Source organism: Pteropus medius, unplaced genomic scaffold (assembly GCF_902729225.1).
Source record: "Pteropus medius unplaced genomic scaffold, Ma_sr-lr_union100, whole genome shotgun sequence".
In the NCBI taxonomy this organism is placed as follows: Eukaryota; Metazoa; Chordata; class Mammalia; order Chiroptera; family Pteropodidae; genus Pteropus; species Pteropus medius.
The window spans coordinates 14,268,482-14,280,157 of record NW_024349798.1 but is presented as its reverse complement, the minus strand read 5'-3'; the positions used below and the strand labels follow the sequence as shown (position 1 = coordinate 14,280,157).

The 11,676-nt window shown below is 48.5% G+C and overlaps 1 protein-coding gene across 1 annotated transcript in view; it reads right to left on the bottom strand.

Moving 5' to 3' along the window:
- Positions 1-10,799, bottom strand: part of ABCC1 (ATP binding cassette subfamily C member 1 (ABCC1 blood group)) — a 126,882-nt gene extending 116,083 nt beyond the window's left edge. The window contains exon 1 of the mRNA XM_039885581.1: positions 10,669-10,799. Coding sequence (XP_039741515.1) covers positions 10,669-10,716 — 48 coding nt within the window. The 5' untranslated portion in view covers positions 10,717-10,799. The remainder of the gene's footprint in view (positions 1-10,668) is intronic.
- Positions 10,800-11,676: the final 877 nt, after the last annotated feature.

Sequence of the window (11,676 nt, the reverse complement as noted above, 5' to 3'; positions counted from 1 at the left end):
GTGCCCGGTGCATTGTGTAATGTTAGCAGCACCCCTGGCCTCTACCCACTAGATGCCAGGGGCACCCGCCTTCCATGGTGACCTCCAAAAAGGTTTCCAGATGTTGACAAAAGTTCCCTGGGGGCAAAATCACTGGAGCTGTGAACTGCTGGTCTACGCAGTTTGCAGGCTATCCTACTGAGTCATTCCAGTAGTGACATATTTAAACGCACAAAAATGACCAACCTGTGACTTCACTAAAGTAATAGGAAACGACCTTGGGATATTTTTATTTAGGTTTTTTAAAAGTGGATTTGAAGGAAGCTATTACGTAAATAAGTACGTACCCACCGATAAACAAGGGCCGGCTTACTCAACCCCCCTCCCCCACCCGCCTTCTCTCTTTGCTGCCTCCCCCTAAAGCAGCATAAAGCAAATACTCTCGTTCCCTGCCTTCCTTGTGACAAGAGCCAGTGCAAGGATATTCAGGGGACCCTTGGAGGCTATCAACTGAATAGGGCCAGGCCGTGCGACCCATGGTGACAACTCATAAACCTGAGAAGTTCTGTCTCCTGCAAGGAGCATGTGAGAGAGTCAAAGACGTGCCTCTCCACCTGCCTCCCAACACTTGCTTCACATTTTCCCCAAAACTCCCCATACACAGAGGTTAAAAAACAAGGCTACGACCAACCGCCTCCAGAGGGAACAATTATTAGCAAATTACTTAATTAGGTCTCATCTTCAAGTAAATACCTGTTCGTTACAATTGGGCCATATCCAATATGCCCTAGTAAATGAAAACAAAAAAATAAGTATGTTTTCATAAGATCCCATTCTCGCTTTTAAAAAAATACTGTAATTTAGAATATGTGGAGGAAAGAAACTGAAAGTTAAAAAGCTAATCTGCCCATAAGAGATAATCCCTAGAAGAGTGTGATTGTGAAGAATTTTCTTGTTTTACTATACATGTTTCTGTAATGTTTCATTTTATACTGTTTCTCTTATAATGAGTAAGGGAAAAGAAAAATGTCCCTTTAAGTAATTCAATCACTACCATGTTGACAGTAACAGAAAACCTGGAACTTGCCAAATATGGAAATGTCAGCGGCTCTCAGAGTTGTCACAACCCACCTGCATTCACATGCCATCAATTTAGGTACTTGAGCAAGTCTTCGTAATCCTAAACTACAAAGAAAATCTGCAGAATGAATATCCCACACATCAGCCCAATTACAGAGCTGATACCCAACACCCTGGCAGGCCTCACCCAGACCAGACACCGTACAGACACCCTAAAACAACTGGGCGGATGAACCAGAATTGTCTCAGACCCTGGGAACAGGTATCCGAACACCTGCGGTCAGACTGCCTAGGTCACACGGCCTAGACCTGCATGGACCTGCAGGTCGCAAGATGACAAGCGAGAAGAGAACTGCCACACCAGAAAGTCCCGCTCCATTGCCCTCAGCTGTCCACCACTGTCCCTTACTGTCCAGCCTCTTCCTCCGTAACCACGGCCAGCGTCTGCTGGTCTGGGCTAAGCATCCTCCTCGTCTGGCCTCTTTTCTTCCTCACAACTCTGTAAGAAACACAACAACAGCCACGATCCCCACTGGACAGGGGAGGAAACTGAGGATCCCAGAAGGTAAGTCACTGGCCCAGGGTCGCACACTGGTTAGCGGCAGGACCGGTTTTCAAACCGAGGCTCCTGAATCTGGCTTCTGGACCCCAGCCACACGCATCTCTGGCTTTGTTTGGAGTTGTGCCCTCTTCTCGTCCAAGCATCCCCATGCTTTCGGCCATCCGTGCCCGTCCTACCCCGTATCCTCTTTAAGAATAAAGAGAGTCTGACGCAGGGGGGAGCCCTTTCTCCAAGCCCTCCCCCACTGAGCACAAGGGGGCTGGCACCCGGACTCCAGGGAGGGCCTAATTTACCACGTGTCTTTTTTCCTCAACTCTCGGAGTTAGTAAATTAATGACCTTGAGAAAGGAGCCTTATCACAGGTTCCTAGATAATCTAACCAAATATAACGACTAGGTCACCTTCCCTAGTGCCAGGCAACACACCCCCTGAGCCACTCGGTCTCCAGCCTTGCAACGCTGACCGGAGAAACCGCTGTCGTTAATACGCACCTGTCACCTGCTCTGAATAGTAATATCGACAACAACGATGTGTATCCTTAGACCCTGCTAGAATGGTGAATCGGCCGACCCTTTTTTAAAAACAGAGAAGGCTATAGCTACAGCAAAACCTTTTCAAATGTTCTGAGATACTCCACCTGAGAATGTGTTCTAAGGAAACAGGCACTATCACATGAGAGTCATTACAACGTTTTAACATTAAAAAAAAAAATTTAATGTTTCTTCAAAATAAAAAGAAGGGGGAAGGACAGCAACCTAAATGTCAAACCGCAGGTAGGAATTTCATCAATTGTAGTCCACTAAAACCAGGAACGATTGCTTGGGCATTAAAGGTATTAATTTTAAAAGTTACGTAGGAACATGGGAAAATTCTTACAACCATCGATAAAAATGGCAGGCACGACACAAGGGCAACCTTGCAATACTAAGTACAAATCTGGACGAGAATAGGGGACATTAACATGCCAAGACCGACCATCGCCTATGAAAAAATATTTGCGACATGCATAATAGACAAAGGGTCAAGAGCCCAATATATCAAGAGGTCCAGCAAAGCAACAGGAAAAAGACAAGCCAGTGGAAAGATGTCCCAAAAGGACACGGAAAAACATGCACAGAAAATACACAAATCAGTAGGGAATATGTTGCAGGATGCTCAGCTTCTAATTTCTTAGAGAAATGCAGATGAAAATAGTCTTTTCTATCCATCAAATTAACCAAAAAATCCAGTCACGTCCAGGGCTGGGAAGGACGAAGAGAAATGCAAATTCTCATTCGCTGTCCCTGGACATGGACTTGCGACAACCTTTCTGGAAAATAATCAGCTGACACCTATTAAATAGAAAACAAATTTACATAATTTGGGTCTGTGTAAAAGGATGTTGATTGGAACACTTTTCAGGAGCAAAAACAAGAAATGAATGCAAGCCATGGTTATTAATAGGGACCCGGACGAATTAATTATAGCAAATTTATAGCTTCAAATGTTAAACTACTGTAAAGAGTGATATATATTGACATGTATCGCATAGTAAGTAAAAAGAAAATGCAGAGTGATGATTATAACAGAACCCATTTTATTTTAAACATTATTTATTCTATAAATGTTTCTAGAATTATAGAGAAAAAACTGGAAGAATACCTTGGTTACTGGCTAGCTCAAGAGTAGCACGTTAATGGTTTAAATATCTGTTGCTTTGTAACCGGAAAACTGATTATCAAACCGGAAAATCTGTGTAGAAATTAAATCAGAGTGGCACCAGCATGGTGGGATTACGAGTTAAATTTTACATGTTGTTTGACTGTTGATGTAAAAGCACTTTTTAAACGAAAGAAAAGTCCATGATGTTAAACATGTAAACATATCTCTTTAAAATTGGAACAAAACCAAGCGCTCTCTGGACAGAACCCCCCGGAATGCAAGGCTTAACTGGGCAAAATCCTCTCAATACACAGGCGAGCAACAAGACCCGAGTCAATTCCCGGCTTCCTCAACGCTCTCAAGCGGCAGGAACATAGCAGGTGCTTAATAAATGCTGGCGGGTCCATTAGTGGGAGTGTAAACTATGGCCACCACCTGGCAATTACCACTCTCAAATTTCACTATGCTTCTACCCCTGTAACTTAGCAATTTCTCATGGAAGAATTTATCCTGCTGAGTCATTTACATCTATCTGCATAGATGTGCAAAGGTGAGGCCCCAGGGATGTTCCAGGCAGCACTGTTCCTTGTGCCAAAAATCTGGAACTGACCCCAACAGCGACTAAGAGGGGGCTGGACTATATGGCACAGACATATAACAGAAGAAAGAATGTGTGGCCTGTAAAGAAGTATTTCCTTTTTCTTTTGATTTGCATGAACTTAACATGGAAAGGAAATCGACATTGGTTTTTAAGTGGAAGAAGCGAGATACAGAACATTATTTAGAATGTAAACCCATTTGGAGAGAGAAAAGGGTCTCTCTCTCTCTCTCTCTCTCTCTCCTCCCTCTCTCCCTTTCTCTCTCTCTCTCCCTCCTTCTCCCGAACCCCCAATTCACACATATTTGCATGCATTTGAAATTTTTCTAGAACACCCAAGAAACTATCACCTATGGCTGCTTCTGGAAACAGAGCACAGGGGAGGGGAAGTACCGAAACTTCTTTCTTTCCCTTTATAGCCTTCTAGAATATTCACCTTTGTAGTGGTCTGCCGTGACAAAGTCACCGCCTGAGCTAACGTGGACCCAACCACTCATCTTTTTAAAATAGCACAATCAAAAAAAGTGATCTTCCTCATGCAATAGGCCAGGTTGATTCAACATCTGGTTTTAAAAGAAGAGTTTTCTAGCAATCTATGCATAGAAAGTCCTCTTAATCACTTAAGAAAGCCCCTCACCACTTTAATAGGTCAAGAAAAACCTTTGGAGGGGAACCCCGACTTGGTCTGACCTGGAAGCATTTCAGTTAAGGTTCTGAAACTGATGAGACTCATGAAAATAGAGATCTATAAACTTAATTCAATATTAAAAATCTGAGATTCATACCAACGTAAGTGGATCAGAAGCCGATGCCTCTGTCGGGACACAAATATTGCTCCATTTCCTTGCCAAGCTGGGGTAAGCTTCTTCCTTGGAATTTTCAGACTCTTATTATTACAAGGCATTTAATAAGTGCTTTACGCATTTTTGTAGAATGCTCCAGGCAAGATTTTTATGAGACAAGCTCTGCAGTTCCCTTGAGTTAAGCTCTGTGGTACTCTGACCATGCCAAGCACCCCGGGACCTTTGCACTTGCTGTGCCCCTCTATCTGGGACTCCCTTCCCCCAGTCCTTGCAAGGCCAGCTTCACCTTTTGGTTCACAGGTCAAATGTCATCTCCTCCGAAAGGCCTACCCTGGACATCCCTCTATCACAGCTTGTACCCCCTCCCAGTTGTTGCCAGATTTATGTCCTGGTGACACTGACGGCTATCCAGAATCATGTGGATCATCCCCAGTGTGAGCTTCATGAGACCATCGGCCCCATGTCTCTTTCACGATTGCATTCCCAGTGTCTAGAACAGTGCTAGCACACGACAGATGTTCAGTTAATAATACGAGAACGAATGAATGAGAGAGAGAAACGGCTATGTGAAGAAAAAGAGAAAAAATCCAGTGTTTTACAAGACCGCATTTCAGTTCTCCAAACTGGGACAACTTAGACAACTCCAAAGATGAGGACATCCCCAAGCTAGAAGTCACCTGAGAGGCCAATGAAAGGTAAACTGAGATTCCCAAATATGGGGAAGGAGAAAGCCCCATAAAACCACAACTCCTACCTAAGGGTACGCAAGACTCGCCTAGAGCCGCCCTGCCCTGTCATCGAGACCCACCTCCCAGAACCTGGCCATCTCCTCCAGGAGATGCAATTCACCATTAAACCAAGGGGACACTCAAGGAGAATCTCGACTTCATAACTGTCCACCTATGCTGGGGCAGTTTGAAATGAAGAAGCACAACTTCAAAGCTGACCCCTCAAGATGGGGGTTTTCTCCCCAGGACTGACACCCCACCCCCCAACCAGAATGAATTAGGGGAGACAGACGCAGCCCTAGGTGAAAAGGGATGAACAGCATGAGAACAACTGCTAGCTAACTGGAGTTGAACCTCATTACCGTCTCATTAAGCTTCTCCAAGTCAACTCTAATAAGTCGATTACATGAGAAGTCTAACAACCCAACAGCTCTTAGGGAAGAAATGTAAGGATGAGGGCCACCCAGGGGACCTTTGACAATATCTGGAGACGTTTTTTTCCCTTTGTCTGGAGATATCTTTGTTGTCACAACAAGGGGAGGTACTACTGGCATCTAGTGGGTAGAGGCCAGGGATGCTGCTAAACACCCACAGGGGACAGGAAAGCCCCACACAGAGAATCATCGGGCCCCAAAAATGTTGAGAGTGCCAAGGCTGAGAACCGCGCTCCACATATACCACGCAGCCCCCAAACTGCCTTCTTCAAAGCCCTCCCCGCAACCCGTAAGTACAGGTTCCAACCTCCTGGTACAGGTCCCAGTTTCTGTGCCAGGCTGGGGAAAGCACTCGCCTCCGGATGTCCAAGCCCTTGTCATTGTCCACACCCATTTTATTAGCACTTTCTTTCGTTCTGCAAAACGTTCAGGCAAGTTTTCACGGGCTTGAGTTTTACTGGCCATTAAGGTCTGATAATTAAAGCTAGACCTTATCCCACCATGGAAATCTGGAGCTGACATACAAGTTAAACGCTTGCTTCAAATTCCTCTGGCGTCGATAATTAGTTTACCCATTATCCCCCACCCCCATCCCGACCCCGACTCCTGTCCGCGTGACTGGGCTGGAGCCAGGATCTTTGCGTCGTCAAGCTAGCGATTCAGAGAGGCCCCAGCCACTTCACCCACAGGTTGGCCTTCAAAGCAGGGGATGGATGCCAACTCAAATGCCTACGGGTGCCAGGTAGGTTCCATCCGTGAGGGAAGCAGACCAGGTGAAAGGCACAATGAAAAAAAGTAACGGACAATGGCCTTAGAATTGAAGCTACAATGAGGAGTGGAGACTGCAGCAAACTGGAACCCCCCAGCTGACCACGGCCAGGTATGAGGACAGGCCCCTGTGTTATCGAATCTTCCGACTTTTTTCAAGGGAAGTCAGAAGTTCAGATTTTCTATGAAACCTTATAATCAGTAAATATTAGCAATGACAATAATTCAGAATTAAAACAAAGCCAAACCAGCACACTGGTGGGCTAGATTTGACCCCCCCAGTTTAGAACTTGTACCTGAGACACTCAAATTCAGATGTGAATTGAGCCTACTGTACTGGAAGCAAGGCGCTGGATCCTGGGACAAGAGCGATGAACGATGCTCAGTCTGACCCTTGCAAGATAAAATACAAGCAGTCAAACGTGGAAGTTGGAAGGCTCGGTCTACCCGAGTGTCCACTGGAGACAGATTGAGTGACTTTCATCCTTAGGGATCCCAGGAGAGAGGCTTCAACCAGCTCAAAAGCCTTCCAGGGCTTCGTGTCGTTCATTCGTTCATTCGACAAATGTTTACTGAGCACCTACAATGTTCCAGGCACTGTTCTAGGTGCTGGGATTACGGCCGTACACAAACACAGGCAAAGATCCCTGCCCCTGTGAAGCTGGCTTTCCGGTGAGAGTTCACAGAGAGTGAAAATAAATAAGTAAAATATTTGGTGTATTAGGTGGCAGTAGGTGCTATGGGGTGGAGCAGGGGGGAGCAGGGACTATTGGGGTAGAGGGGATGGGGAAGGCTGCCTGAGGTGACATCTGAACAAGGATTTAAAGGCGAAGGAGCATTCTAGGCAGGGGAAACAGTGCAAAGGCCTGGGGCAGCCTGGGCATCAGTGAGGCTGGAGTGGAGTAAGACAGGAAGTAATAGGCCATAGAGTCTGAGGTACTGGGCCAGAGGCTGCCAGGCCTGGTGAGCCCCCTAAACCCTTTGGCTTTTACCCTAAGGGAAGTGGGGATCCACTGCAGGGTTTTAAGCAGAAGGGGGATAAGATCCCCCTTCCTGCTGGGTTGACACTAGATTGCAGGGGTCAAGAAAGGAAGCAGGGAGAGCAGTGAGGAGGGAACATTCAAATCCAGGAGCTGACAGCTCCAGCCAGAGAGGTAGCAGGGAGGCTGTGAGAAGCAGGAAGATTTGAAAACACTTTGAAGCAAGAGGCAACAGGATCTGCTGACAGATCCGGTGTGGAATGAGAGGGGAAGGGGAGAATCGAGGATGGTGCAGGCTTTTGACCTGAGCTTCTGAAGACGGGGCTGCCATTGCCTGAGATGGGGAGAACTGGGGTGGAGGGCCCCGAGTTCTGTTCGGGACACAGTAAGCTGGAGATATCCAGGTGGAGACACCGGCTCCTAAAAGTTGAGTCCACAAGTGGAGAGATTTTTCATCCACCACCATGGTCTAAAGGCCAAGTACCCCAACTCTAACTATGGGAGGTGAACAGACAGTGTAAATATATGTGTGTATATATATACACATATATATATGTGTGTGTATATATATATATATCTTACTGTTAAAGTATACAGCTGAAACTTATTGGATTTCGTTAACCAATGTCACCATAATAGGAAGGAAGGAAGGAAGGAAGGAAGGAAAGAAAGAAAGAAAAGGAGGAAAAGAAAGGAAGGAAGGAAGAAAAGGAAGGAAGAAAGGAAGAAAGAAAGAAAGAAAGAAAGAAAGAAAAAGAAAGATAAAAAAAGTGTCACCTGGGCTAGTAATCTTGATTTCTAAATACAACCTTGATCAGGGGAGGAACCAGACATGAGTGGGTAGTCAGATCTCATTCTCACCAGCTGAATAAAAGATGGGTCCCAAGGAAGGACAATCAACTGGAAACACACAACTTCATCTTTGGAAAGAATAATAATAACCATTGTTTAACTCTGTGCAGGGCACAGGCCGAGCCACTTACAGAGATGAACTCATTTACTCTTCACAACCTTACAAGGTGTTTTTTTGTTTTTTTTTTGGCTCCTGTCCTCATTTTACAGATGAGGAAACTGAGGCACAGAGACGCCAAGTGGCTTGCCCAAGGTCGTACAGTTATGTAACAGCTGGGAGGCAGTCTCTTCTGGCCTTGGAGCGTACAGCCCTAGAAAACAGAAAAGCTATCTGTTTTCTGTTACATTTGGTTTCTCCCACTATCTGGAAGTTCTCATGCCCCAGCTGCCCACTCTCAAATTCTGGTTCCAGGGCACCTGCAGGAACTGGGGCATCCAGTAAGTCCAGGTGCCCAGAGGGAGGGAAATCTGCAAGGCCAAAGACTGAGGGAAGACCGAGGACCCGGCAGACATGAAGGCAAATCGTCTGGCAATTTCTATAGCAAAAAGTCCTTGTGAGGAGAAAAAAAACCCAATTGGAGTTCCCAGATCAGCTTCTTAAGCTAAATAAACGGAGGACACCCCAAAACACACTAGGCTTTGGAAAACCTCGTTAGCCATCAATCAAATACATCCCAAAGCAGAATCTAATTTATGGCCGCCTGTTTTTTCTCCTCTGTAATTTAGAAGAAATAAGGAAATACTTCAGAACTGACAGCAATCCTAGACCACATCCCCATCTGGATTCTTGCAGGAAAAAAAACCCTACTGGTGTTACAACTGGCACAGGGAGCAAGGACCCCATAGGCTTTCCTCTCTGCTAAACAGAGTCCTACTTTGCAAATGGCCAGCTCTCCAACCACTCCCAGACCCTGAATGCAAAGCCGTTTCCACTCTTTCAGTAAACCTTCCACACCATTGGCCTAAAAATGGGAGGCATACCAAGGTGTGTTTAGTTGTTCTACCAGATGATACCCCCCACCCCGAAAAAAATAAAGCCTTCCCATGGGGCTCTCCAGAATGACTTTTTCAACCCTCCAAATGCAGCCACAAAAGCAGACAAGAAGGTATTTTTGGAGGCTAATCACCAGCTCCTACGAGCCAAGGCTGTTTCTCTCTCCCCATGCCTAAACAAAAGTGGAAAAACTATCGATGTCCAGGTCTGCTCTCCTGTTTACGAATAATCAAGATGGCCTAACGCAGAAGTGCCCTCTTGGAACAAAGGAGGAAATCGCATTAGAGAAAAGCTAAAGCCAGAGACACAGGGATTAAACCACAGAAAGCAGACAGACCCTGGGGACCCAGCCAGGCTCAGCACTGAACGTTCTGAGAAAAACTTGCTCAAGTGAAAACAGGAGGAGGTCCTCCACAGAGAGGAGCCTCACGTTACAGGGGCGGGGTGGCACGCTGGCACCGGAGTCCTGGGCATCCTCAGGTGCACCCCGAACCTGACCCCGAGAGTCGGGCGACACGTGGCAGAGGTGAGCAGCCCTAGACGCAAGTTTGTTCCTCAAACTTCCCTAATTCTTTCCCGGTCCCTCCAAACCTACACCTGCCCCACCCCCCCCTTCCCATATAACCCCAGATAATTGTCAGAAACAAAACAGGACAAAAAGATGTAACCATAGGAGAGTAACGTGGATGCAAAACGATGGGGAAGGGGACAAACCTCAACCGGGAAGCCCCGTTCTAAGCCTGAGCCCCGCCCCAGCTCAGCCCCCTTTGATAACGGGGCGTTCTTCGTGAAAGAGGGGACCTCACCTACAAAGGAGAAGGGAGAACTTAAGAGGGGGGGGCAACTCCCTTTACCGCTCCCCATCTCGGGCGTCCCCTTTCCTGGAAGGTTATTTTAAATTGGAGCGGGAACCCTAAAGCAGGAAGAACCCCTCCTTTCAGCCCCCCTCCCCACAGCTCTGGCCCTTCACCTTTCCTCCCCCGCCCCACTCACCCCACGCCCCGGAGCTGGGCACATGCAAAGCGCCCCCCATCCCCCCGCTTCCCGGGGAACTGAGTCACCCAAGTTTCCCCCCATCAGCCGCACCCCTGCAGGAGCGGGACCCCCCGGGCGGCTGCACGGCGGGACAGCGGCGCTCGCGTCGGCAGCCGGTGCCCGGGGGCTGCGGCCCGCCCGGCCGGCCGGCCGCCCTGCCGCCCTGCCTCCCTCCCGCCGCCCCGCGCGGCCCGGGCGGCCGCCGAGCACGTACCCAGAAGGGGTCGGAGCCATCGGCGCTGCAGAAGCCGCGGAGCGCCATGCGGCCGGCGCGGGCAGCGGCGGGCACCGGCGGGCGTGGGGCGGCGGGCGGACAGGCCCGGCTGCTGGCGGCGGCGGCGGCGGGAGGCAGCGGGGTGGCGGACCCGGCCGCAACGCCGCCTAATTGGCCGGCGCGTCACGGGGATGCGGCGGCCCCGCCCCGCCCGGGCGCCCGGCTCCCTCGCAGCTTCACGGCGTGGGCCGCGGCGGGGGAGGCTGGACCCGCACCCCTGGGCGCCCGCGGCCAATCCCACCGCCATCCGAGGCCCCGGCAGGGTGTGGGGTGTGCCGACCCTCCGGAAGCTGCCGGGGTCTTAGTGTCCCGACCCGGCGACCAGTTTTCGAATCCTACTGTAACAACAACAACGACCGCATCAACAGTAATAATAACCACCAGGAGAAAAGCCCAGGTCCTGAACCCTCTTTGAGCCCGGAGCGCACCAAATGCCAGCTGCGTCCACGTTGGATCCTCTACGACTTCCCTTTCATGAGGAAAACAGCGCAGTCAGGTTGAGTGGCTTTTCCAGGGTCACCAGGCTAACCCAGCCAGCTGATTGCAGGGCTGACACAGAAACATAGGAGGCGGATACACTTAATCTGTTAGAGAAACTGAGGCTCAGAGAGGTGAAGTGATTTGCTCGAGGTCAGGCAGGGGCCAATAGTGAAAGTGGGATTCGAACCCACAATCAACTGACTCCGGAGCACACGTGGCCTGCGGGCTCCAATCACCCTCCGAGGCAGCTATGGTCCCCACACATGTGCAAAGCGCGCCTTGTCATTTTCTTGACCCTGTTTGCGCAGCACTCAGGAAATAACTGGGTTATTGATCCCCATGGTAGAGGTAAAGAAACTGAGGCCTGCACACATAGTGATAATTAACAGCCCTTCGCAGTCATGGGGCTTCCTAAGGCTTTGTTCTTAACGATAAACATGAATTAACTCGGTAATGCTTGCAGCAACC